General features: G+C 41.8%; 1 protein-coding gene across 1 annotated transcript; it reads right to left on the bottom strand.

Annotated features, from left to right (window-relative positions):
* Window positions 1-840: 840 nt before the first annotated feature.
* On the bottom strand, window positions 841-26,497 carry epg5 (ectopic P-granules autophagy protein 5 homolog (C. elegans)). The gene is made up of 45 exons (XM_008418798.3): window positions 25,866-26,497; window positions 23,948-24,589; window positions 23,168-23,428; window positions 22,880-23,078; window positions 22,618-22,754; window positions 22,424-22,531; window positions 22,268-22,338; window positions 20,934-21,042; window positions 20,244-20,358; window positions 19,010-19,160; window positions 18,765-18,926; window positions 18,522-18,679; window positions 18,171-18,322; window positions 16,796-16,936; window positions 16,550-16,711; window positions 16,339-16,461; window positions 15,975-16,237; window positions 15,754-15,894; window positions 15,514-15,658; window positions 14,913-15,110; window positions 14,657-14,764; window positions 14,451-14,573; window positions 13,512-13,678; window positions 13,193-13,429; window positions 12,987-13,110; window positions 12,772-12,916; window positions 12,012-12,183; window positions 11,734-11,896; window positions 11,508-11,650; window positions 11,236-11,392; window positions 10,823-11,017; window positions 10,524-10,737; window positions 9,645-9,814; window positions 9,305-9,512; window positions 9,108-9,183; window positions 8,466-8,569; window positions 8,205-8,380; window positions 7,074-7,298; window positions 6,799-7,008; window positions 5,589-5,733; window positions 5,239-5,481; window positions 4,219-4,432; window positions 3,917-4,135; window positions 3,279-3,393; window positions 841-3,121 (listed from the first exon to the last, which is right to left on the bottom strand). Exons 1-45 carry the CDS (start codon window positions 25,917-25,919, stop codon window positions 2,939-2,941), a joined length of 7,728 nt encoding a protein of 2,575 aa, XP_008417020.2. The 5' UTR covers window positions 25,920-26,497; the 3' UTR covers window positions 841-2,938.
* Between the last annotated feature and the right edge of the window lie 256 nt (window positions 26,498-26,753).

The following is a 26,753-nucleotide window of genomic DNA, read 5'->3' as shown; positions in this document are numbered from 1 at the left end:
AATAATGGCAGATGCTTTTGCATAATTGATAAACGTTGAGAGAATGAAGTCACATCTCTCTGCTCTAATGATCAGCGACTGATGTGAGTTCATTCACATGCTGAGTGTGCACAGAAACAGCCTGGGAGCAGCTATTCCTGACCCAACTCCGGCTCTGCACACTGATGGAAGAACCTGCCAGACAGGCATGCGTCTGCCAGGAATCGCAGCGACGGCTCCTCTGAGAACGTGCGTGTGTACACAGTGCGTGCGACACATCCTGTGAGGCTAATGCTTCAGAGCAAGGTTTCTCTTGGATCCAAACTTCTTCAGAGCCCTTCACCAGCGGAGCTGTGAGACGGCAGAGCAGACGGCGGACTAAACGGCGAGAGACACTCTGAAGCTATTTTTGAGACGCAAGAAGAGGCAGCAATGAGTGTCTGTAAGCATCTCCTCCTCTTCCTCTCCCCCCTTCACTTCAGCCATCCTGTAACCATAGAGACCGCTGGTGGCTGAGCAGAGGTTTCTCTCTGGCAGACGTGTTGGTGTCAAATGAGGTGGCTGGATGGAAGCATGCACACAAAAGCACAAAGCTCCATTTAGAGACCGCCCACCCCCCCTCCAATTATCCTGTGTGAAAGCTCTCTTTTTTAAAATTGCACTGTACCTCAGGAACATATGACAGCATGTGAAAGCCAGTCACATTGATGGTTGTCAGAGAACGAAGCTGTAATGGCTTTATAAACACCAGAAAGGCTGGGAGCAGACAATTAAGATTGCAGGACTTATTAAAACACCGGTGCACAAACTGTGAGCTGTGAAAAGAGCAACGAGGGTGGGGGAGGAAGTGAAGAAAAAATGTTAGCATACAAGCAGCACCCTCCACCTTTATTGGTGGCCCAGGCAGACATGGGAAAACGCCACAAGCAGAACCCCGCTCTAAATGTTTACATACTGTATGGTAACAAAGAAATGCCTCAGCTTGGCGAGGGATGAGGATCTCCAATAGAACGCAGATAAAAAAATTAAAAAAAAATCACAACAAAGTTTCAACGTCAGACCCACAGATGAACAAGTCTTCCTCAGGTTATCTGAGCCACTTCTACCCAAAGAAACCCCCACATTTCCTGCTTTACTGGACCTTCCTGAGATTATCCAGACCTGGACAATAAAACTCTGGCTGTAGTAAAATGTGTGTTTGGAGCCGTCCTGTTGATTTGGTTAATATGTCTAGTAAGAAATTTAGGTTTTAAATGTTCAAACCACCAATGTTCATCTAATAGATCATGATTAAAGTAATTATTTTATGGCATTAAAACAATATTAAGACTAATTTGTTCTTGTAATTGAAGAACAGTGTTTTGATTAAACTCTTTTACAATATGAATTGACGTCCAGTTTTCTGTCAAATCAGGATCTGAATTAGTGTTAAACTTTTGAATGTTTTTTTAGAAACGTTAAAATAAGATGCGTGGTCACTTCACTGCTGGTTATTCATGTGTTTTATTATTTAAACTTTTTTTTTTCTGAATCTGCATACCACTAATTTCATCACCAACTTATTTCTGCTAAATTAAAACATAATTTTGTTGTTTGATCAGTTGAACCTTACAAAGTATCAAATCCCTGTTATTTTATGGGTTTATCCTTACTTAATCCCTCAGATGATTTTCCATGTGAGTTTTTCTAAAACTTTTAGTCAGTCTCAGAAGTTTCCTACATTTAATAGCACAGGTACGATCTCGAAACAGCAGGTTGCACATCGAAACACAGCGGTGATACATTCAGTCAACTTTATTTACTTGTCTTGCCTCCTTTGTGCAGCTTGGCTCTGTCGCTCCCCCCCCACCCTGTGTAGCCTTCCAGCAGAGCGTTTCTCGATCAGTGACTCATTACAAGGGAAAAAAAAAAAAAAAAAAGAGAGAGAAAAGCTTTCGACGTTAACAGTCCCCATATAACACCGACATCGGTGATAAAACGAGCTCCAGGCTGCTGAAGTGCAGCTCGGCTGTTCTTGAGATGGCACAGAGCAACAGGACAAACGAGGAGAGTGATTAAAAGTTAAACGTTCCCCTTCGATTTAAAAATCTGCAGGTCTGTGAATGTTAGATTGCATGAAAGCTCAGACAGTTTCCCCATCGCTCTCTTTCTCTCTCCATGAGAAATACCTGCAGCATTAGCCATCTGTATAACATTGCGCGCACACACTACTTTATAAGGAAGCCAAGTGGTTGGGCATATTGGAGGTGGTGCTTGGTGTGCTTTCAGAACACAGATGGATGAAAACAGGACTTAGGCAAAATGAGCAAAGGAAAAACAATAACTACTCTTTGGCAAATGCAAATAGAGCACTTTTGGCTGAATAACACTGAAAAAAGGATGAAGCATTTGGATGCGTACAGTACAAAGAGTTGAGAGGTTTCAGACTATTCAGCTTCCCTCAAAGGTTCCCCACCATATTTTAAGAACGCATTACTAAACTACCGACCTATTAGATCTGTGCTTCCAGTGGTTTCTGGACCCTTCATTTTTGCCTCTGCTGAGATTTCACGTGTCGGTGTAAAACTCACACAGACACTGCAGCGCTGAAACTCTTATTTATCAATAAATATGCGCCACATCCTCTCCAAGTCATAAAAACACATGTTGCTGAAAGCAACCTGACGAGGCATGAACACAAGAGACACAGGAGTAAAGTGCTAAAAAGCCAGCGATTGGCACAAAATTAGATATTTTGATTTCTGTCAAGAGTCATGATGCAGTTTCTATCATGCACAGCCCAAAACTGGCAGAACAGGATCAGCGTCACTTCTTGAAAACTTTCTGCTCCGTCACCTTTTCATCTCCACAGATGTTTACTCTCCCACATTCAGTTGCGGGAAGCTGAAGTCTTTCATATTTCGACTGCTTGCCAGAGTAAAAAAAAAAAAAAAAAAAGAAGAAGAAGAAAAAACCAAGGCTAACGGATGACGTGCAGATATCTGAGGTCCGAGTACAGAAGGTTAACCAGCAGGGCCAGGAGGCGGGGTCCATCTTTGACACAATGCCCTGGGTATCGGATGAACTGCATTGCCTTATTTAAAGCCTCCTGTAGCTCAGCGTACTGCTTATTGCTGGACATGGTCTCCAACATCCCCAACATCTGCATCCACCAGGGGGACAAAACAGGAAGTCCATGTTACGTTTAAGAAACTATATATATATATATATATATATATATATATATATATATATATATATATATATATATATATATATATATTTAAAAAAAAGCATAAAAAAGCAGTTATTGTGCATACCTGTTGTGCTTTTGGAGAAAGCTGTAAATCTGTGGTGGGTTGGAGCCTCAGCTCGGTCTCTGACGTCACCTGGATGGACAGGAACGCTGCCAGGCTGCGGACCACCACCTTGAATCTAAATAGAGATTAATCACTTATCGACGGTGTCGCGTTGGGATTTCTGCACCTTTCTGGAAGCAAAACTTAAGGCTTTTTAAGAGCTTTTCAAGACAACTACACACAAGAATGAAGTAAAAACGGCTTAAATTGAGTTACTCAAGGTATTTAAAAATGAATTTATGCCAAAAAAAACTCACATTTTGAGATAAATCTCAGAAATTTTTGAGAAAAAAGTAGAATTATTTCAGTTTGAAATGTCAAAAATCTTCAAGCAAAAGTCACTAGTAACTCAGAAATTTTTTGGCAGAAATGTACTTTTTCTCCACAATTGCCCTGAGGTGCTGTCATATTTAAGAGCTGAAACTCATTCGATTATCAAGTGACTTTGTGAATTTCCTTTGGTTTTATCTGTATTATAAATACAGATAAAACCAAAAACCAAATCTTCAATTAATTATAATTGAAGATCTCGTATGCAATACTATTTAGTAACCCTTCAAACAATACAGACTCCATTAATACAATAGATGGAAGCTCACTTATTAGAAACAGGAGACCTCTTCCCAAGGCCTATGGCTCCCAGCAGCCCAGAGTTTAGCCTTTCCTCTCCCAGCTGAAGCAGCCTGGTCTGCAGCCGCACCAGCCCCATGATGACCCCTGACCCCTCAGTGTTTCCTGCCTGCGGTTGCAGCTGCTCCACTGACAGGTTCAGGGCTTTGTGCCACCAAAGGAACAGCTTAGCTTCATCGCCCGGACCGCTGGAGACAGACAAGAACCTCCAGATGAAATGGCTCTAACAGGCTCCCGGATGCAGAGAACTTAAAATCGACTAGGGTCCAACCTGGGGAAGACCTGCGTGGTCCACGTGTTGATGAGAGCCAGGATCCTCCTCTGATTGGCTGCTGTGTATTCGCTATTGAGGCGTTGCAAGATGAAGGCGTAGAGCGTCAGGAAGCTGCCTCCTGATTGGCTCTCGGAGAGGAAGTCGTCCATTGTGAGCTCAGGCACCTGCAGCGATGCCAGCACGGGGCCCCAGCCGACAGACTCTTCCTCAGCTTCAACAAACACGACAAACAGGAAGTTAGCATGACTTGAGGGGAAATAAGGTTAATTTGACGTGTTTTAAACACCGGCAAAAGGGATTTTAATACCAATATCCACATAATTCTGAACTGGAAGATGGATTATTTTTTTATGATTTCTTTCCAAATTAAAATCTGGAAAAGTGGTATTTTTATTGTCTTTTTTGTAGATATTTATCAGCTTTCATAACTGAAATTTCAGGTTTTTGCCCATTCTTATAAAATAAATTCAAGCTCATTCAGATTTAACAAAGAGTTTCTGTGAACAGGTGATGTTCAAGTCTTGGCGCAAACTCTCAGTGGGATTAAAGTCTGGACTTCGACTGGGCCATTACGACACATGACTATGCTTTAAGGCAAACCATACCAATGTAGCTCTGGCTGCATATTTAGGGCTTTTCTCTGACTGGTATATGAAGCTCTGTCCCAGTTTCACATGTTGCAGCTCTAAACACATTTTCTCCCATAATTATTCTGTATTTAGCCTTTCGGTCTGTTCGAAACAAATCCTTTAATTCAATGTGGGGACGATGTGTTCAGGGCCAGGGTGCAGTGTTAGCATTTTGCATGTAGACATTTTGTTCTCATCTGACCAGAGCGCCTTCTCCAACATGCTTGCTTTTTTATTTTCTCAATTTCACAATTATGGTTCTGTTTGTGTCACAAACACACACACACAAAAAAAATCAAAGAATCTTAATTGAACTTTGTGCGTAAAACGTGCAAAAATTAAAGCAGAACTGAATAAATGAGCAAGAGGTAAACCAACTCTTGCTCACCATGGTTGAAGTACGCTGTGATGCAGGCCTCCATGATGCGCGTCATGTGTCGCACCGACGCCAGGCACCGGGAGCAGGCTGTGAGTAGAGGCAGGATCGGACAGCCCCTCCCCTTCCTGTCCAGCCAGGTAATGACGTGAGCAGCCAGCGCCTCGCCTGTCGAGACCCCGACTCCGTTGAGCAAAGTCAAAGCGTCACTGAAAAGACCACAGAACGCCATGTGCCTCTGCTCCAAGCCCACGTCTGCAGAGGAAAGAACAAGAGAGAAATGATTAACTCAAGACGATGAGAATCAAAGAGGCAATGGATGACGTCACCAAGAGACTGTTGAGGACAGGTGGACAGGACACCTGGTGGGTTGAACGTTACAACGCTTTCCAGAAGCGTCTCCAGCTGAGCCTCCAAGCTGCTGAGGTTGATCCCGCCTCCTTGCTCCAGGGTCACCAGTGACTTCACTGACCAGGAGACGTAGCCTCCGGCCTTCAGGGTTTCCTCCTGACACAACAAACAGCAGAAAATTATTCACAGCGACGAGATACAGTATGTTTTCACAGAAACAGATGTATTTATTTAGGTCAATTTCTTTTTTTTATTTTTTATTAAAAGCTGAAATAAGATGCAAAACATAAAACATTTTCTACATTCACAGTAAGTTAGTTGTTTTATGAATGCATTTCTTTAATGATTTTTTCTTTTTTTTGCTGACTCTACCTGTTATTAGCAGCATGCTGCAAGACAAAGAATCGGAGCGTTGCATCAGCTGGTCTCTAAAAATAGTTAGGTACAAGGATTTGCTGTTGCAGCTATAAGATGTGTTTCTTTCTTGTGTGTAAAGCCAGAGAACTCTGGATTGTCAAAGTCTAAGTTTAGTGTGGGTGATGCAAGACTCCAGTTGAAACAAAAGATGTACCAGTGTGGGGCAAGAGCCATGCAATAATAAAATATTAATGACTTTTTATACTCCTAGTGCTAAAGCCTTTTCCTTTTCCTGGTTTGTTGAGTCCTTATACTTCTACTCTCATTGAGAATTGATCATATATCTATAAATACCCTAACTTCCTCAAAATATAACACAAAAATAATATTATTTTTATGTTTAAATCATGTCATGAATGAATGATGCTTGTCAGCTTGTTCAAGATGAAAAAAAAAAATCCATCACAGCTGAATGCATTTCTGTTACAGATTATCTCTGAGTGTTGAGGTAGCGATACTGAACTTTGGTGCAAAACACCCACCGACTTTTGCACAGTTATCAAACTTTTACCAACACACTACGTTTGTTTATTGAAGGATTAAGACCAAAATGAATCAGATTAACAGGGTTTTCTTGAACTGCACCGTGTAATCAGATTATGACCCAATTTCTTTAAAAAAATGTAATTAAATGAAGACGATTTAATGTATTTGAACGCAAAAAGGGAATTATTTTTAATGACTGCTTTAATCTTTTCTAAACCTTTCCGAGCTTGGAAAATGAAATAATAATGAAATAATAATAATAATAATAATAATTCTGATTTTGTTTATTAGGAAATAAAGAGCCTCATTTTGTCGGACCTGGTGTGGAGCTTCACTGGGATGTGGATGGAGCCCCGCAGCACCACGAAGTAACTTCAGGAGCAGCTGGGGCGCAGAATCACCACTGAGCAGCAGAGATGGAGGATAGTGGGTGCCTACGTATCCCAGAATGCCCTGGTACGAAGACAGGTCCAGTTGGTACCAAGGCAGAGACGTGGACTGAACCAGCAGGCTGAGCAGAGGGGAGTCCTGGAGGGAAATGTGAACTCAGTAAATAGTGACGCCATCTTGATGTCTACGACATCTGGACTCACCTGTTTGCTGAGGAGCTGCTCCTCTTTGGCCAGAAACACCAACATGTATAACAGATAGACCAGCATGGTGAGCGAATCCTTCTGCGTAGCCACGGATGACAGAGCCGGATATGATGTGGAGCTGGAAGGCGTTTCTGAGTGGTCTCTTAAAACACTGACCCAGTTCACTTCACACATCAGCTCACCCATGAACAGGAAGCAGCTCTTGGGACTTCCTCTCTCCACCTGAAGGCATAAAGTTCAATGAAAATCTGCTCTGTCAAAATGCAAGGAGTGAAGTTTTAGTGGAGTCTGTTTACACAGAGACACTAACAAATTTGTTACAATAATGAGAAAAACATCTGCAAAAAGGGGTGGAAGAAATACAAAGTTGTTTCTTTGAACAAAATCACTTTAAAAAAACTATGTCTTTAAAATAAGCTTAACGGTTTTACTTTAGTAATCTAGACTAATAAGGAGTGAGATCTTGGGATTGAGTCTCCAAATCAATTATATATCATTTATATGCAATTTTGAGCTAATAATGACAGAAGAAAAAATAAATTCCTGTCCTACCATCACAAACAGAAACATGCATCTTGCCAATCTCTGATGCCGCAAAACCTGGAAATGTGAGCTTTGGTCTGAAGAGACTAAAACCGGTGCAAAGTTTAGAATAAAGTATTTTGAATAAGTTTAAAGTTAGATAAGGTGTTGAATATTAAGGCATTTATATTAAGTATTTACATGTCTTTTTAAGAACCTTCACCTCGATATGCTTCTTTGTCTTCTTGGTTTATTTTAAAGGGAAGAGAAAATACTAATTGGATCAGAAGGAAGTGAAAGTAAATATAATAATGATTTGAGAAACCTCAGGTATGAACATAAACAATCTATTTGAGTTATGGTTAAAAAATGGCATAAGTTAAATGAATATGAAGTAAACACTTTATACACCTATTGAAACTGGCAGATAATGTGATTTATTTTCCAGCGGTGTCTGGATTGTAGAAACCCGTGTGTTTTACTAGATAGTTGCCTTTCTTTTGTTTCGCAGCAAAGCAGAGTTGGTCCATTTAAAGATCTCCTGCTAATATTAGAAGCTGGCTCCAAGTGTCAGATTAACAAGCAGGGGGTCAGACTGTGTCTCACATTGAATAAATGCTCCATGAGCTGAGTGTCGGGGTGCAGCTGCCTCCAGGGCAGGCTGCGGAGGTGTGTGTGGTACAGGTACAGCAGGTACTCAGGCGTGCGGGGGGAGGTGCAACTCTCACAGTACTGCATCAAACACAGCCACAAGGCCCCTCTCTGTCCAGGCAGCAGGCGATCTGAAAAATTAAAAAAAGACACATAGGGTCAGATTAGGGAGAAGAAAGAGGTTTGGATTTATTCTCCCAGTAGCGAAAGACTTGCCTCTGAATTTGTGATGAAGTGTGTCGGTGAGCTGGATGTACAGACCGACCAAACATCCTGCTGCGACTGCATCCGTCTCCAGCCAGGGGTAGCACTTCCCATTCCTGGAAGACAAACATGTTTATCTTGGGATTTTCTCATGATGGCCTTTAAATCGACTTTTCAGCTTTAATTTTGTTACATTTTGGTCATTTTTGTGGTATCGTGTGTAGTTCGCTTTGTTTGTCCAGGTTCTATTTCTTTATAGGTTCTTGAATCCGTTTTAGGAGGAATCAGTAAATCTTGCTGATTTCTGTTTGCTAAAAAGAGGTTTCCTTCCTCGCATGTTTTATTGCGTTCTCAGAAACTTTAGGAATAAACACTTTTCTTTGAGACCTGAAAAGATGGGCCTCGAATAAAAAGAGATATTTTAATATGTGACGATATGTAAAAGCTTAGAACCAGAAGATCTACGTACCTCATACCCCCACTGAATGTTTCATATATAAAATATTTCTAAAACAACAGATTCCTGACTAGATAAAACAGTAAAAAAACAAGAACAGGGTTGCAAAATGTTAATGTTTTGCCATTTCTAGAGTCTGTTCTGGTTCACACAAAGCTCACCCCTTCATGCAGGCAGAGACGCTTTAATGCACTTACCCTCCATCAGTGGCGTCCAGAGGAAAGATCCACGGCGTAAACAAGTTCACCAGCTTACTGTGCAAATCCTGCAGAGCTGTGGGAGGAATGACACATTTTCTTTCATAATGACAGCAAACAAAATGATCTGCACACAACTAAAAGGTCAGTCACTTCCAGCTTTCTCCTCTCTGACACGCAGTAGTTTGTGTTTTTACCTTTCATTACTTTGCTGCTGCCTACTGACTCTCTGGTGCAGCTGCTGACCTGTGTGTTAATAAGGCAACCAATCAGATGTTCCCAGAAGGTAACGACATCACTGATGTAGGGAACCCAGGCGGAGTACAGGCCAAAGCTGCGGAGGTCTGCCTTGCTGAGGCGACTCCGCAGGAAGTAGTCACTCAGCCAGTTCACGGTCTCCTCCACCTGATGGCAATCAGATAAGCAATTCAAAAACTGTGGATTATTCCGAAAGCATTCAGTCATCTACAGAAGAGTTTTCAAAAGTAAAAAAAGTTAAATAAAAAAAAAACATTAAAAATCACCAACAGGGATTACCTGCTGAGGAGAGAGACTTATGGGGGATCGGTAAGGGGAAGCTGTGGCGCCGACTGCGGAGCTGAACGACGGTTCAGATTTGTTCTTAGAGCTGCGGGTTGGAGGCAAGCAGCCCAGAACTCGCAGGGTCACTTTCCAGCACTCTGGACTCAGCAGCTGGTCTGCAGAACCTGATGGGATCATAAAACGAGTTAAATAAAGAAACGGCACGTCAAACATCAACACGCAGGATAAAAAAATGCTGCAGACATTCTACTAATCTTCGTGACTTTCTCCAAATCCTTGAAGATTAGAGTCTGACTCCTTAGGATGATTCAGCCTCCATCTTGTTTATTTATCAGTCTAATCTTCTGCTGGTAAAATATATGAGTAGGAGGCACAATTTCAGGGGGATAAATGTGGTTTTCTGCCTGGGCTACAGGAAGAGTAATGGCTTGGTAATGTCAAACATGACAAACAAGAAATGGATACAGGTAGTCTGACATAAACTGACATTTTCGTGCGTTTTCAGACTCTTTTATTCTAATGTACATACAGAGATGTGCACTTTGAAAGGTCTTTAAAAAAAAACTGCATTCTTTTCCTTACACTTATTACAAATTAGTCAAAACAGTGTGCTTGTTTGTAACAAATAAACTCCAATAAAATACATTAAAGTTTGTGGCTTTAAGTGTAAAAACTAAAAGAAGTATTTATGCTTTTGCAAAGCCCTGGAGAAACTAACAAATGACCTAATGGAAAACATTAACTATGTCTTCATGTGAACATCTGCACCATGCTTTATAAATGTATATTTAATTTACAGGGGGACAAATATGGAAAATAACTACATATAACTAAACTAAACCAGGCATTTAATAGCGTTTAATCTAAACTTACTGGTCATCAGCAGACGCAGGCAGTCGCTGTAATGGTCGGGAAAATGGTGGCGTAAAAGCAAGGTCCAGTGCTTGGCGAAGAGGTGAAAAGGCGTGAGGAGTTCTGACTCGGGGTCTCGGCCGCAGACACACAGAGCTCCGTGGACCAGCTCCAGCAAACGGGTTCGCTCCGAAAACACGGGATGAGCCTCGTTCAGCCACTGGGAGAGATCGAACTGCCGGAGAAAACAGACAGGCTGCGGGGTTACGTGCATGTCTGCAGCGGATTCGTCATGTTTTATTTTTCGAGTGAGAGCAAACCTTGGTGAGCAGCATGAAAATTATGTCGGCGGTGTCGAGGTGAAGGGACGTCACCACGTCTTGGTAGAGGAAGACAAACTGATCCGGAGCTGCGTTTGGCGTGAAGAAAGGGGAGAGGAGGGGGCAGAGGAGCCGCTGCTCCAGGATGGTCTTCAGGACACGACCGCACTCTTTTGGATTGCCCTGGATGAAAACCTGCACAGCAGAATCACAACTATCGATTTAAACTCACAAGAAAGTCTAACTACTGAAAGAATTCTCAGTTCAGTCATTGTAATCTCCAAACAACATGCTAACAATCGACACCTTAACAAACAACCCACTTAGGTTTAACAAACTCTCAGTGTAAGGATGAGCTGTACAGACTTGCTGGTTTCAGTGTGTGTGTGTGTGTGTGTGTGTCCAGCTCCCACCTGTCCGAGTATCTCCACACACGAGGAGAGATACTGGCGTGTCGGCGGGTGTCGCAGGGTGTCCTCACACACAAAGGAGACCACCTGGTAAAAGGCGGACACACCGACTTGCTGCACCGCCGGAGATTTCTGAGCTTTATAAATATTCACCAGAGCTCTGAGTGAAGAAGTCAGAACAGGTGTTTTAAACCAGTGAAGCTCTTCCTTTACATTTAACTGTCCTTACAGTATTGTTGATATTGTGTGAAGTAGGAGGGCGTGTTGCTACTGACGTGATGAAGTTCTCGGTGTGAACTGCAGCTTGGGCCAGGCTCTGAGGCGGAGGAGCCATGGCGTCAGTCTGTAGCTTCTTGACGTCTCTACGCAGAGATGTTATCTGGTTGTGGACCGCCTCCTGTCTCTGGACACGCTCACACTACACAGATACACACACATCAGACAAAGTTTACAAAAACGATTCTCTGCGTGTGATTTTTCCCAGGCGGCGACAGGTTGTACCGTGACTGTGATGTTTGCGGCTCCCTGACACGGCTGGCCTCCCTTCCCTTTGCACTCCAGAGCCATGCTAACTTGCTCTGGTCGGTTCTTGAAGAGCAAAGGGAGGTTCTCCAAAAGCTCCTGCTCCATTGCCACCTGCTGTGCTTCACGTGCAACCGCAATCCTAAAAAACGAATTGAAATATTTTACAAACAATAAGAAATCTTTGGGTTTTTTTTGTTTTTTAAAATAAATTGCAACTAAGTGCAACAATATGCTTGACTGTTTTTGACACGTACCTGGCCTGGTCCTGTAGAACGCCGAGGTCCTGCTGTAAAAGTCTGGCCGCAGCTTTCGAGTCAGTGAGGCAGGAGGGGGAAACCTCGGCCACGGGAGCCTGGAGCTGCTGGAGATCAGGAGCCGGGAGGGGAACCGGGTGCTTCTCCAGGTTGGACATGATGCGCTCCCGGGCTGAATCCACAGAAACACTCTTAAGAATGTTTTAGTCCACGGTTATTCATGTGTTCATAAATTACATTTGACGAATGGATGGATGGACAGATGGAAAAAGACAAATGAATGAATGTAAAGCTTGTTGGATGAACTGATTCAAGGATTATGTGGATTCATTTACGAATGGATCATACGTGGACGCAGCACAACGTGGATATTTCCAGCTCAAATAGCTTAGTATACTTGAAATAAGACAAAACTAACTTACAAGTAACTTTTCAGCAAATAATCTGAGCTTGTTTTAAGTCAATAATTCACTAATATACATGAGAAAGTTCTAGTTCCACTGGCAGGTTATTTCACTTATAGCTAATACTTTTTCATCAACGTAAAAGAATTATTGACTTAAAACAACCTCCATTTTCTAGATGAACAGTTATTCTTATTTCAAGTCAACCAAGATATTTACACTAGAAAATAGACCAGGAATACTTGGTAAGATTTTGTGTTTTGCAGTATGTTTTAAAATTCTAAGACATAAATATTTGTCCACCATACTGTTGTCACTACATGCCTACTGATGCAGGTCGTTTAGAATTTTGGTACCGTTGCTCAGGCCGGTGCCGTCAGCGAAGCTCGGGTTCTGAGTCTGGAGGAAGGTCGGCTCACTCTGCACCTTCTCCCACAGAGACAAAACCTCCCGCTCGTCATACTGCAGACGCTCCTGGTCCACGTACTCCAGCCACAGCTCCTACAGTAAAAAACATCCAGTTCAGCTGAAAAATAACGAGCCATTACAGGTCAATAAGAAAATCACCGACCTGCTGCCGCTGCATGACCTGAGCCAGTCTGTGAGGCTCGTACTCTGGTGGCAGACAGGGAAGGTAAACCTCCTGCTTCTGCAGTGTCTCGTCATCCAGCCACAGAGCGAAGACGCCAAACAGCCTGCAGGAAAACCGTCAGCGGACTCGCTAGAGAACGGCAGCTTTAAAACGACGGCAGCTGAAACTCGCTGTCAGGAACTTACCGGACCAGTTCTGAGTGGAGCTGGGGAGAGGTGAGGTAGAGCGGCTGGGGATTCAGGGGGCTTTCGTCCTCCTGGCTCTCTGATGAGGGGCTGTGTGGCGGGGGCACCCTGAGCGCCTGGCTGGCTGTGTGGTGGAAATCTGACACCTCTTGTATCCTCTGCCTCAGATCTTTTAGCAAAGCAGCCTGAGAAGAAGTCTGGAAGAACCTCCTACCGATGCATCCCCCGGCAGCCAGCCTGGTGGGAAACAGAAACGTTTGTTTTTCTCTTTTTTTTTCTTATTGCACATCTTTTTTTTAAATTAGAAAATTAATCTCACCCGTACTCTGGTCCGGGCTGCCTGAGATAGAGCTGCAGGAACTTCTGCCAGATGAGAGGAAGAAGGGGGTGGTCCAGTGGTGTGGCTAAGGCCTGGGAGGCCCAGCGGTACAACTGAAGCCGCTGCAGAGACGGGGCTACGGGCAACTTCAGCTTCTGCTGTGCCTTCTGGCTCAGACACAGAAACGCTCTGGTCACGTACCACAGATTTATAAAAGCTAAATTACTAGCACAGTATTTATCTCCAATAAGTTAACATTTTGTTTCTGTGGAGACAAAGTTTCTTCTAATCGTTTAAGTAGTCTTTCCAAACTTTCTAAAAAGTTTTCAAAGTTTCCAAACTTTCTAAAAAGTTTTCAAAGTTTAGTCTGCTTTTCAAGTATCTATGGACCAGTTCTACAGTGAGAATAACCTCAAAAGACAACAGATACGTTGTTATAAAACTTCTGGAATGTTCTGTATCTTTGCATTTTCTTTGTCTGTATCCGCAGGAGCAGAGCTGGTCAAATATTTGCTTTTGCTCATTATGGCAAAGGATGCCATTAATATTGATTGTGTTGTGGTTTGAATTGTTTTTCTGTCCAGAATGAAGGGACTATACATCACAGTCAACTTCTGGTACTTTTATAAAAATGAATTGGGCGCACAAATGAATCGAGCCCATAACCACTCATAGTTATGGGCTCAAATACACACATGCGGTCCAGCTAATACTTGGCTGAATCTCAATTAGCAAGCTGCTGAGAAACCAAAAATCTTTCTGTTCATCATTAGCATTATTCAGGCTGGATATTTGACCAGGCTCACCTTTAAAAAATGGCATAGTTCATTTAAAATGTTTTGGTTTTCCTGTTATGGACCAACATTTTAAACATATCCGAAATTTTTTTTATACAGCTAAATTTCATTTTTAAACCAGAACATTTCAGTGTGCATCTACCTTTAAGGCCTGATCCGGGGAGATGCTGGGCTCGGACAGCAGCTCATTCTCAACGCAGCGTCTCAGCTGAGATTCTTCCTCAAACATGGCCTCCGTGTTCAGGACGAGCCAAGCAAACCAAACCTGTGGCAAACAGCAGCGCGGTCAGAACCGGGACAAACACCGCCTACAGCGCCTGTGTGGACTGTAGCTTTGGGAATCCGTACCTCTCCGCTCAGGGACTGGCCCTCGATGAAGGACGGCGTGGCGTTTCCAGCAATCCAGCCAACCAGAGAGGAGAGCAGACCCCGATCTCCATGGTAACCTAAAGCATTCTACGTAAACAGAGAATATTCAGAGATTGATGGTGCAGTTGTTTAGGATCCCTCGCCACCACCGCGCCGAAGGCAGTTTACAGAGCTGCATTCATCTCCAACAATTGGCCTCACAAGAATCCCTCAATGATGTAAACACTGCAGATACCTTGTGCTGCTGGTACAGGAGCTTCTGCACACATTCCTCCTGGTGGTGAATGAAGGCAGCACAGCAGATCTGATCCATGAGGAACAGAACCGTTTTGTCACGATACCACAGATTCTGCTGGGTCAGGATTCCCACCCAAAACTCCAAAACGGCAGCGGCACCGACACGACCGGGCCTGGAGCTCTCCGTCACATGACTCTGACAGAAAAAAAACAGACGTTTTCAGATTTTAGAGATGAAAGATCTTCTGTTTTTCTTTTGAAATATCCAACATCCTTCATTACAGGTTTTCAAAAAAGCCTGAGGGGAAAATAAGACCATGAAATCAAAATATTTTTTTAAATCTCAGCGTTCTTTCATTTAGTGCTGGCTACCATCTATTAAGAAATAGTGCCAATAATTCACTCTATTTATACACAGTTCTCAGTTTGAAAAAAAAAGTTCAAATGTATCAATAAAACCTGAAATGTATGTACATTTCTGCTCAGAACTAAAAATTTCACTTTAAATAGTCTGAATTTACCTTTAAGATCTCACTTTTTCAATTTCCTGACAACTTTGGATCTGTTGCGTTCTCATTATAAAACCCATAATGATGTACCTGAATGACGCTGTTCAGCAGACGGACATTGTCCCCATAGTTGGTTCCGGTGAGCAGCGGCGCCACCCGGTGTGTGACCTGCTGCGTCACACCTTGAGGACACACGCTGTCGTACTGCAAGAAAAGCTGGATGCAGCTGACAAAGCTGGCAGAAGACGACAGTTCCAGGAAAATATGTTAGTCTGGGGGAAGATGCAGCTGTAGCCTCCACATGGTGCATCACAGGTTTTCCTGACTTACTGAGAGTTGCTCAGGAGGTAAAAGCTCAGAGGGTAGGTGGGGGGCAGGATGTTATCCAACAGATGCACAGCAGCTCTCAGGTAGCGGGACTGAATCAGACTTTTTAGCAACTCAACTCCGTCTGTGCAGAAGTTTTCCAAACTGGAACAATAAAATACACAAATGACATCTAGTTCAACTTCTAAAAGTAAATCTCACACCTTCTACGAGTGGGAACAAACCTGTGCCCCACTGTCGTCATAGCGAGGGACAAGTAGCAACCAATAGGGAGGCCAGATTTTACAGCCCTGAGAACAGAATGCATGCTGGGAGCATGGGTAAGCTCTGGAGGTGGGTTGGAAGCCAAAGCCGGTACCGTCCAGCCCCCTTTAGGGCTCTGGGCGTTACCATGGAGCTTCAGCCTCAACAACAGCTGCCACGCCCACTGACTAAAGGACGCTTCTGGAGACACACCCAGGCGAAGGACGCTGGCTAGATAAGACACCTACAGGTGGAAAAAGAAAGGAGATGTTTTTGAAAATGAGAAATGAATTCAGTGCTAAAGCTGCTTGCAAAAAAAAAAACAAACAAACATCAGCACGTCACCTGTTTGATTCCCTCGGATATGAGGCCGCTGTATGGTTTGTCTGTGAGATATTTCTGATAGGCTTCAGCCACCAGCAGAGCCACCTCACTGTGGAGGACGGACGCCAGCGCCAAAGAGCCGTCCTGTAAAATAAATAAATAAAAAAAAAACATTGTAGACATTTATAAACTTCCAACAAGTTTAAAAACAATTCAGCGCACATGTGACCACCTGAGTGTAACCCCAGTTCAGACCCTCCAGGATGACACAAGCCAGTCTGTTCTCCACTGCAGACAATGGGTTCTGGAGCAGCCAGGCTCCAATCACAGATATCTCCTCTCTCTGCGGCTTCCACAGACTCAGGGGAAGCTCTTTGCACAAGTACAGAGCCATCTGAAACGCACAAAGCAGAACCTAGAGTACGTAACGTTTTGATTCATTTAAAACAATTCTGTCACAACTGTTTAATGGACTAACCATTCCTACAGACTGGATGGTGTCTCTCAGTCTCTCCAGGAGCACAGAGATGATGTAGGGATGGGCTGTTGCTATGGCAGCCAGCAGCTCCCTCCCCACCTTAGAGTAAGTTTCTCTGGTCGACAAACTAACGTAAGACACCTGAGGAATACCAAAAAAAGGTTAAAGAGGATTCTTATTGTTTGGTGTTAAATGAGAAGAGATAATCATTAACCAGCTATGCAGCACAAATAGTCACAGGAATATGATCAATTGTACTCTGTGCAAGTAGAAGAACAGATAAGATGCTCTCGTTCATGAACATAGATAGCAAATTTCATTTTAAGCTGTAATTATCACAGATATTCCTGGAAAAAAGAAAATGTTAATATGTAACAAGTTAAAAAATATCTTGTTTTTTGCCCTTCCATTGAGTTTTTAATGTGACTTCTAAGGGTTTTCATAAGATGTATATGTTTTATAATGTTGTAATTACAAACTTTAATGTATTTTATTTAAATTGTATGATAAACCAACACAAAGTAGTGCATATTTGTGATGTGGTATCCAAATTGTGACAAGAATATGCATTCAGTCCCAACTCTGAGAACATCCAGCAACATCAAGTCACTCTGTGAGTAAATAGAGTCATCTTGTGTGAAATCTGATCTCAGTATAAATCAAACTGCTCTATAAATGCTACAGAAGTTTGTTAGAAAACATTAAAGAACAAACACCATCATGATGACCAAGGAACATAGCATTGTTACATCCACCATCTCAAGGTGGAAAGAGCAAACAGCTGCAAACCTACAAAGTCAGATAAAGTAGGAGAATGTTAATAAAAGAAGCATCTGAAAAGCTGATAACTTTGGAGGAGCTGCAGGGATAAACAGCTCAGGTGGGATCCCTGATATTTGTGTGCTGGATATATCTTGCAAGAAGAAAGCCATTGTTGAAATAAAGTTATAGAATAATGTGGGAATGTTTTTTTTGTGCTGGTCATGGTTATTGGGATGATGAATAGTGATAAGTATCCACAATTTGAGGGTCATCCTTAAGAAAGCCTGTCCTCCAACAGGTGTGAATGGAGACTGAGCTGTTCTCAAAAGACCAGGCAGGAGGTTTGGTCTCAAGATGCACAAATCTGCAGAAATGCAAAGTGGATTTGCACTAATTTGTGTTGATCTACCGACTTAAAATCCTCATAAAATACACCAACATGTGGTAGTAATTTGACAAATGTGAATAAGTTTAAAGGGTATAAATACTTTTCAAAAGCACTGCACATATTTACATCCGTACATGAAAAATCAATCTGTTTCCCTTCTGAATGGATTTTCGGTTGCTTAACTAACTTGTGTTTTTTATTTAATTATGAATTTCCTTCTCATACCTGGTAAATCAGCAGAGTTATGGTTGTGATGAATGTGGGGTCAAAGTGCTGAGTGGGCATCGCCATGTGTGCCAGTGCAGTGAGGAGGGAAATGCCGTCAGAGCTGTTCACTTCACACAGCCACCCTTCAAATCTATCCTGGTGCTTCAGGTCTGCAGCACACACAAAAACATTACCTTGATAACTCAGACTGACACAGATGACTTCCATTTTTTTAAGTCCTACAGCCGAAGAAATGCAAAATGCATCAAAATGAGGTTGTGCTGAAAAATTAATACGTAAAAAGTGTCTGTTGTTTAAAGATGTTGGGGTGTGGAGAGGTCACATATCAAACTGTGTGCATAAAAATACCTCTGAGAGCCTGAATGCAGGATTGCGTGTCTCCAACAGTGCTGAGAGTGTCCAGTCCTGCTGTCTCTGCACACTGCATGACATAAAGGACCTTCCAAAGCATAGAGCTGGACAACGTCCCGTAGGGCATCTCAGACATAAACAACCAAATGCCCAACCTGGGGAGAGAGAAGGAAGACAGGAAATAAAAACTAAATAATTGTTTCCAGGACGGGATGGAAACCTAAGGACGGCTTCTCTCACCTTTTGTTTCTGAGAACATGCAAAACAGCTCTGAGGAAGAGGTGATCGTATTCCAGCTGCAGTTTTTCCAGAGTTAAGGAGTGAACGTGAGAGCCGGATCCACCGGCATCAGTCACACTCACATACTGGGCCCAGTGGTCACTGACGTAGCACACTGTCATTCTGAGGATGTAAAACTTCTCACAGTTATTGTCTTTTCTGACGCCATTAAGCAGACGAGCAGAATTTGCTAGCCCGGCACTGACCGGATGATGTGTCCTATTCGTTTGACCAGCTGCCTGTAGCGAGCTCTGTTGTAGGTCTGGAGGCCGCGGGCGAGAATTTCAACGAGCGAGGAAGCGAAGGCAAAGACGCGCATCATCTTCTGACTGGAGCAGGCCTGAGGCTCGTAGACACCTGGAGGCAGAGCGAGGCGTCGCTTAATCAGTGCTCACAGTTCAGGTGAGAACATTAAACAGGCTCATTGTCAGAGCTGAAACCAGACGTTTACACGCACTGAATAAAGAGAAGTTAAATCAGACCAAGATTTCTCTTGTTTTAGATTAGTTGAAATGATCAGAATTAATTTGATTTGTTAAATGCCAGAAAACATTGTGAGAACATTTTTTAGATATTTATTTGTAACTTTTTTTTTTAAATTGAGATGTTTACATACATTTGGTCAGTAGCAAAGGTAATTGTCTTTTAAACTGTATTACAATCATCTGGGCTTTCCCTCATTGTTTAAAGGGACAGTAATCAGTCTGTATGTAAACCTCTGGCTTTAAAGACATTAATAGATAAATCTCTGACATATTCTTTCTCTCAATATTGTGCCTTTCAGCAAATAGAAATAATTCAGGTAATTCCAACTGAATTAAAACAAGAAAAGTTTAGTCTGATTTGCTTTGCAAAATAAGAAAAAGAAATGTTTATGTATCTTTTTATCCAGCGTAGGTAAACTTTGGGTTTTAACTGTATATATCCACAGCTCTCTCATATTTGGATAAATGCCTTAAAAAAGTTGTACTTTTGCCAAAAACATTTTGTAGCCAAAGACAAGTCACTTTACCGCTCCTCCTTTTGTCAGAACAGTTTGAGTCAATTAAAAACGGGTTATTTTCTTGGCAAAGACGCAACATCCTTCACACACGTTTGAGGTTGAGGCTTTGCTAAACCAGAAGTTTAAGATTAGGTTAATTCATCCAAATAAAATCAGTCAGAGGAGTGTTTGGATCATTTTCCTGTTGGAAAACGCAACTCTGTCAAGATGCAACCGTCTAGGTTAGTTCATGCTAACTTCTGGAATACAACTGATGGAGATATTTACAGCACATGCAGCTAAATTTCATATTTTAAACCACTGAAACAGAATGTTGCATAAACATTTTATCCTGGACAAGGTTAAAATTAACATGACATTTGTACCTATGATAAATGGACATGAAAATGTGATTATTTGTGTTGTAACTGTAAAAACTCGAGTGTTGAGTGTCCTACCCTGTTTGCTCATCCCCAGCATGTGTGAGTAGAGCTGCTGGAAGGGGAACTGGCTCAGCAGGGAGATCAGATCTTCCTCACAGAGCAGGAGCCAGCTGCTCTCTGGATCTTCATCCTAAACAGACAACATTTCTCATTTATTTTTTAAATAGTCTGGAGGAGCTTCATCCAACACTTGTCCTGTTTATTTTCTCATAGAAACAAAAAAGGTACAAGATCCTTACTTATCTTTAGCATGCTAATAGGTGTGTAAATATACAATAAAACCCAGAGAACTAAACATCTTGCTTTGACATTTGCTCCCTGGCAAGCGTTTAGTGCTGCAGCTATCATGGTTTAAATTAAAATGGCAGATACTTAACGAGTCTTTAAATGTGACTCAGTTTGTCAGAATAAATATTAAAACATTTGATTTTTAAAAAAAATCACAGACTACATTTCTAAATCCCTCTGATGCAACTATTCTTCAAGCATAAGCAACCTGTAGATTTAACTGCATCAGAACATGTTAAAAATACTCAAATGAAATCAGCGTAAAGAACATCGTACCCATGTAACGAAAATGCTTTCACATATTAAGACAGCTATTCTATTTTTTTTTTTTTAGATATTTTTCAGGTACAAGGCAGATATTTTTATTTATTAAAAGTTTTTATTGTTTTTACATTTTACGAGAAGATTAAACGTTACCTCTTCTCCTCCTTCATCGACGAGGGTCCAGTTGCCAGACTCGGGTCCTGAAGCTGCTGAGCTCTGACTCTCACAGGGCTTCATGTGACCCAGAAACTCTGCACGGTGCCTGCAAAAAATAAAAAAAAACAAAAAGGGAAACAAACGGGGAACCAAATGGTAAGTGAGTAAAATCAGAAGACACAGCACTGTCCACACCCACAGGCCCGCATGTTAAAAGGCCTTAAAGTCAGTTCACATTTTATTGAAGTAAAATAACTTCATACAGAAAATATATCTATTATTAAGCAGGGGTAAAAATTCCACCTTAACAAAAAACTGATTTTACCAAAATCATTGCCACACTTATTGGCACCAATAATTATCCCTTAAAAAAATGTATCTGAAGCTTTTTGTATACTCAGAACTTCTTAGGTTGATTAAAGGTTTCTAGGAACTCCATGACTTTTCATTTCCTAGTGGTATAGAAAAGATATGACATAGAGATCTTTCAGTTTCAGCCAGTAATCTGTTTTTCACCCATAATTCCAGTCTTCATTACATGATTGAGTTTTTCTCACTTCCTCTATAATTATTCAATTCATTCATCTTTTTTACCATCTCCTTCTTTGTATGTTTATGTCAATTTCTAACCTCTGTTAATCACTTTGTATTCCACCGATCTGCTGAAATGTGATCAGCAAATAAGTCTGACTAATTGAAAGTTCAGTTCAGCATGGTGGAGGAGCTGTGATGCTGTGGGCTTGTATAGTTTGCAAAGGGCCTGGAAACCGTGTTAGAGGACAAGGTGTCATGAATTCTGACAATTTAAATAAAAATCTAGTAAATCGGTAACTGAAAGCTGAAAATGGGCTGTCAATAAGTGTTTCAGCAGGACAGCAATGCAAAACAAGATTTGCATTGTTTTGCATTGCTATCCTGCAATGTCTAATGACAAAAATGTCATTAGACATTTTGTCATTAGACATTTTTGTTGTCTAATGAAACAAAAATGGTTCATTAGACAAAAAGAAACTATCCCACTTCCATGAGCATCTGCATTTTAATCTGAATCCTATAGAAAACCTGTTTAGTGAGTCTGGAGAGAAGATTTCAGAGGCCCCTTTATGTTTGACCTAACCTCAAGAAATCTTTCAGGAGAATTGCGAGAAGATGGTTGTGCAAAATATACCTTTCAGGGTGTCAATAACTGTGACCACAAGGATTTTGTTAAAAACCAATTATTTCTGAGCCTGACAAACATTTATTTGTAACGAAGGTTGAATTTGTCTGGAGTTTTAATGCTAGATTTTCCTACTAAATGTGGATGACACAGTACATGTAGGTATATTTACCTGGCAGGTGACATTAAGATGGCTAATGCCTGCATAAAATGTTGCACTCCAGAGTTCCCCGAAACTTGAATCTGATGCAAAGAAAAATAATGCATGAACACAATTCATGAAAACACTAGTAGGGTTAAAAACATGAAAAGCGTGTTTTTGATTTACTTGAAGGAATGGAGCCGCCCACTTTCCCACTCCAGCAGGACAGCAGAGAAGATGACACAGCAGGTAAAGTTGCTCCCCTGATCCTCCAATATGCAGCAGGACAACAACCTGGCAGACAGGTGATCAGACACAACCATGAAGAATATCAAAACAAATGAATTCAGCTCGAGAAAGTGGTGTGAAAATATGATTACCAGCCTTTCCAGCCACTGATGGATGTCTGTCTGGAACTGTGTGTCATCAAGGACTCTCCGGGTGAAGCTAAACAGGACACTGATGGCCTCTTTCAGAGGCTGGAGAGAACAAGGCTGGGTTTGGCTTCCAGAGCATTCTAAAATAAAATAAAAACAGGAAAACTACTTTGTCTCCTGTTCACATTAGCGGGATGTCTGAAGTTATGTCTGGAACCATCATGTTGGAGTTACTCTGAGGCGAGAAAGCTTTCAACAGTCTCACCTTTTAGTAGGCGATACAAATAGGATTCAATCTGCAGGCGAGACAGCAGAGCGGTGTAGGCGTGCAGCACCACCTTCTGGTGGAGGAGCTCACTGCAGGCCTCAAAGAGTAGCCGCAGCTCTGCCACAACGGTCTGACTAAACTCTGCCTGCTGGAAACGATGGTATCCACAAACCTTAGCCTGGTCGGCACACACACCCTGCAGGAATGGACGCATAAAATACATTAAAACAGAGACACACCGTATGCTTCCTTCACCGGCCCAAATGCCCAACACTAATGAAACACCTGAAGTGTGAGCTGTTCGTCTTTGAAGCTCCAAAGACGATTCTGTGTGCTCTTGCAGTCAGACGACTGAGTATGCAGCTGCGTGTGCGACTGGTTCAGCTGTCGACGGCAGCGCCAGTAGTTCTGCAGCAGCTCTGTCAGTTCGTGGTTCTCCTGATGGGCCAGAGCACAGAACTGGGCGGCACAAACATCAACCCCTTCCAGCCAAGTCCGCAGCCCTTCGCCTGGCTCCCACACGCTCAGCTGCTCCAGTGAAAAGGCCTGTCGAAGAAATTACACATGGGAAAATAAATGTAAGAACGAGAAAGACAAAGAAACTGGACTATAAGCTATTCCTCTGACTTAAGATATTGGGAACATTTAGGTGATAAGCAATTTATTGTAGGCATTCCCTCAAAAACTTGCCTGAATGACATGTTCTCTCATAATTCCCAGATTACGTCTAAAAGAATTAGGCCTATGTGCCACATTGTAGATTAGCCATTAGCGAGGGGTGCAACTAATCATTTCATCAGTATTTTTGTTTAAAACATGCCAAAAGTGAATCAAATGAATTGCTTGTCACCAGGCCTCTGCTGAGGCAAAGTTAGAGTTACAGGAGAGCAGCTCTAACATACTGGAGTTGGAAAACTCTTAATATAAATGCACTGACAATGGTACTTCTGGTTGATATAATGTAAAATTGATAGAAGCATTTAAATTAGCATTTAATGTTATGACCAAAGATTGGTTGTTTAGCTGAAAAAAGTATGAATATCACCTCACGGTCTGTGAGATTACCTGCATCTCTGGGGCTGTTTTGGGTAATTCTGGGTACAGTTTGCTCCTGGGAAGCTCAGCTACGGCCTTCAGAGGCTGCAAACTCAGGGGAGAGGATTCCTGCTCCGGCAGTGCCAACACTGCAGGTTCCCTCGCACAGTTTTTCACAGATTTCTCGTAGATCTGCATCACAGAATCCTCCTCCAATGCTGGAAGAGACGGGTACAGAGCAGGAGCACTTGAGACACCAAACTGAGTCGCCGCAAAAGGTTGATTCCACAACTGCGTGTCTTTTTCAGACTTGTTGGTTTGTGGTGCAGTTTTTAGCTCAGGAACCCGAGCGTCCACCCCCTCGTCTTCTCTTTCTTTTTGGTTTGACTCTTTCTGTTGCTCTGTCGCTTGTGGTGTCTCTGCTGACAGATTCAGACCTGACAGTAGAGCCTCAGTCGACTCTGATGTAGTTTGAGTCTGTGCTGAGGAAGGCTCTTGTTTCTCAGATGGCTCTGCTGCTGTGTTGGCGGTCTGGACAGGATCCTTCTGATCCTCCTTGGTCTCGGCTGGACAGGGAGGCAAACTGAGAGGGATCTCGGTGAAGCCATCGCAGACAGCGGATGGAGCTGGGCAGTTTTTGTCCTTGTCTGCTTGCTTCTGCTTCTTGCCCAACTGAGAACATTAAAAAAATGTTTTTCCTTATTAAAAACTCTTCTTGTCCAATAGTTTTGTGCATATTTGTCACATCATGCAAACTACTACTAGTTTGACAGACAAGTTCAAATTTGATCACTGAGTATAATGTGCAGTGTGTTTGGTAACACTTTAATTTAAGTGTTACCAAGCACTTCAATTAATGAAGTATAACACGTGTCATGAAGATGAAGGAGTCTTCATGAACGGTTACAACAGTTGTCATAAAGTGTTATTTGATAAATAATGACACTTTCAATGCAAGGTTGAATTAAATTTTGTATTAAATGTCCATTAAAATTGTCAACTTTGCATCAAAAGTGTCATTATTTACCAAATGACAATTCATGACAACAGTCATAAACATTCATGAAAACTCCTTCATCTTCATGAAAGTATGTAAGTCTTGACCCTGTCAAATAAAGTGTTACCATGTAATTTTATTTATTAAGCATATTATTCTTTGCATTTAAATTAGATTAATTGAAAGAATCAGGAATCACATGTTTAAGGTGGGGACACAGTCGTTCACTGTCTGCATTTAAGTCATCTTAATATAATTACTGACTGTGAGGAAGCTGAACAAGATAAAATCTCTAATCAACAGGTAGACTTCTGAACTTGGACACATTTGGTACCAACAAGACAATGATCTCAAAAACACATCAAAACTGGAGTTGGAGTCGATAAACAGGCTTCCTTTATGTTTATGGAAAGCCCTGATCTCAACTATACAAGAAAATTGTAAAATGTGCTTAAAAGTCCAACCACTTCAAATGATTTCTAAAAAAAAGAAAAAGAAAAAAAAGAAATAAATAACAAAGACGTTATTAATAGCTAGAAATATCTTGCAATCTATGTTAAACTTGTTGAGGAATATTTAATCAAAACATAAATGTGTATGTTCCCTTATAAATAAAACGTAAGTGTTTTCCAAAACGACTTTTTTTTGTTTTGTTTTGCAAAAATAACTATTCTTTTCCTGAATGTGGATAAACAATAATACTTACACTTACATTTACAGCTTAATCTAAGCTGTATGACTAATGATAATTGATTTTTAAAGATGTTTGTTTAATGTATTCAGTGTATTCTGAGATTACAGTTTGGCTTCTAAGGTAGCAAAAAACAGCATTTTACTGTGCTCATCAGATGATAGATGCAAACACGTGTCATTCGTAGTTAAAGATACTGGCCCGCTAACGATCACAGAAAAAGGCTTTAGAGATGACAGTGCTGGGTTTGGGGTAATCACCTGAGATTTTCCGCTGGTTTTCGGTTTGCTCTTCTTAGGTCTCACAGCCTCCATTTTTAGCGGCCTGATCCCATCAGTTCAGACCACAGACACACACAGTCCTCTGGTTAGCGTCCCGGTGGAACAACGATCACCGGAGAACAACAGGTCATCGTCTGTTTTCAGGAAAACAGCCAGAAGCAGCTGGAACAGCGAGTCAAGTCCCGTCTGTGCTGCCAACATAAACACTGTCCTTTAAAAATATATAAAAAAGCGCCGTATATAGTCCCTGTTGGAAAGATTCTTCAGACAGACAGCCACCTGAATGCCCTATAGGATAAACATTTTATCCACACAGTTGTTAGGAAAGCGAAACCAGTGTTTGTTGATGAAAACTCCTCTTAGCTAAGCTAGGCTACTCCCCATATCCTCGTTCGTAAAGATGAATTTATTCTCACTTATGTTTCTCCCGCGCCACTGTGTGTCATCCCGCTAGTTTTTCACATTATTAAAATGCCATTTGTGCTAGTCAAATAAAGTGTCATGCGACGGCAACCCCAGTCTCCTGGTCAGCTGTCATTTGTTTTGTTTTGTCTGTTCCAGGAACTACAAGATCGCAATCTGTAAACACGTGACTACTCCACCTCTCTACGGCAACCGAGAGCTGCCTAACGTTACCAAACGCAAATGCTGTCTAAGGTGTAAACTGTAGACATTATATACGTACATGACGACTGTCCATCCATCCATCCATTTTCTGTACACCCTTGTCCCTTAGTGGGGTCGGGAGGGTTCGTACATGACGACTTTAATGTATAATTATATACGGATATCTATGAGGTATCATACCTCTCGCTCAATGACCGCTAAATGTAAGCACGTGCCTGAAATGACTTATTTTGACCCACT

Source organism: Poecilia reticulata, chromosome 9 (genome assembly GCF_904066995.2).
Source record: "Poecilia reticulata chromosome 9, P_reticulata-male-v2, whole genome shotgun sequence".
NCBI classification, from domain to species: domain Eukaryota; kingdom Metazoa; phylum Chordata; class Actinopteri; order Cyprinodontiformes; family Poeciliidae; genus Poecilia; species Poecilia reticulata.
This window is presented reverse-complemented; position numbering and strand designations above follow the sequence as displayed.

What these genes read in the sequence shown, in the direction of transcription:
- epg5 (XM_008418798.3), bottom strand. Translation starts at nt 25,919, where the DNA reads ATGGAGGCTGTGAGACCTAAGAAGAGCAAACCGAAAACCAGCGGAAAA. An exon ending in CTGCATTCAGGCTCTCAGAG is followed by an intron (nt 18,323 to 18,521) that starts GTATTTTTATGC and finishes TGTGTGCTGCAG; the next exon opens with ACCTGAAGCACCAGGATAGA. An exon ending in ACCACGCAGGTCTTCCCCAG is followed by an intron (nt 4,136 to 4,218) that starts GTTGGACCCTAG and finishes GTCTGTCTCCAG; the next exon opens with CGGTCCGGGCGATGAAGCTA.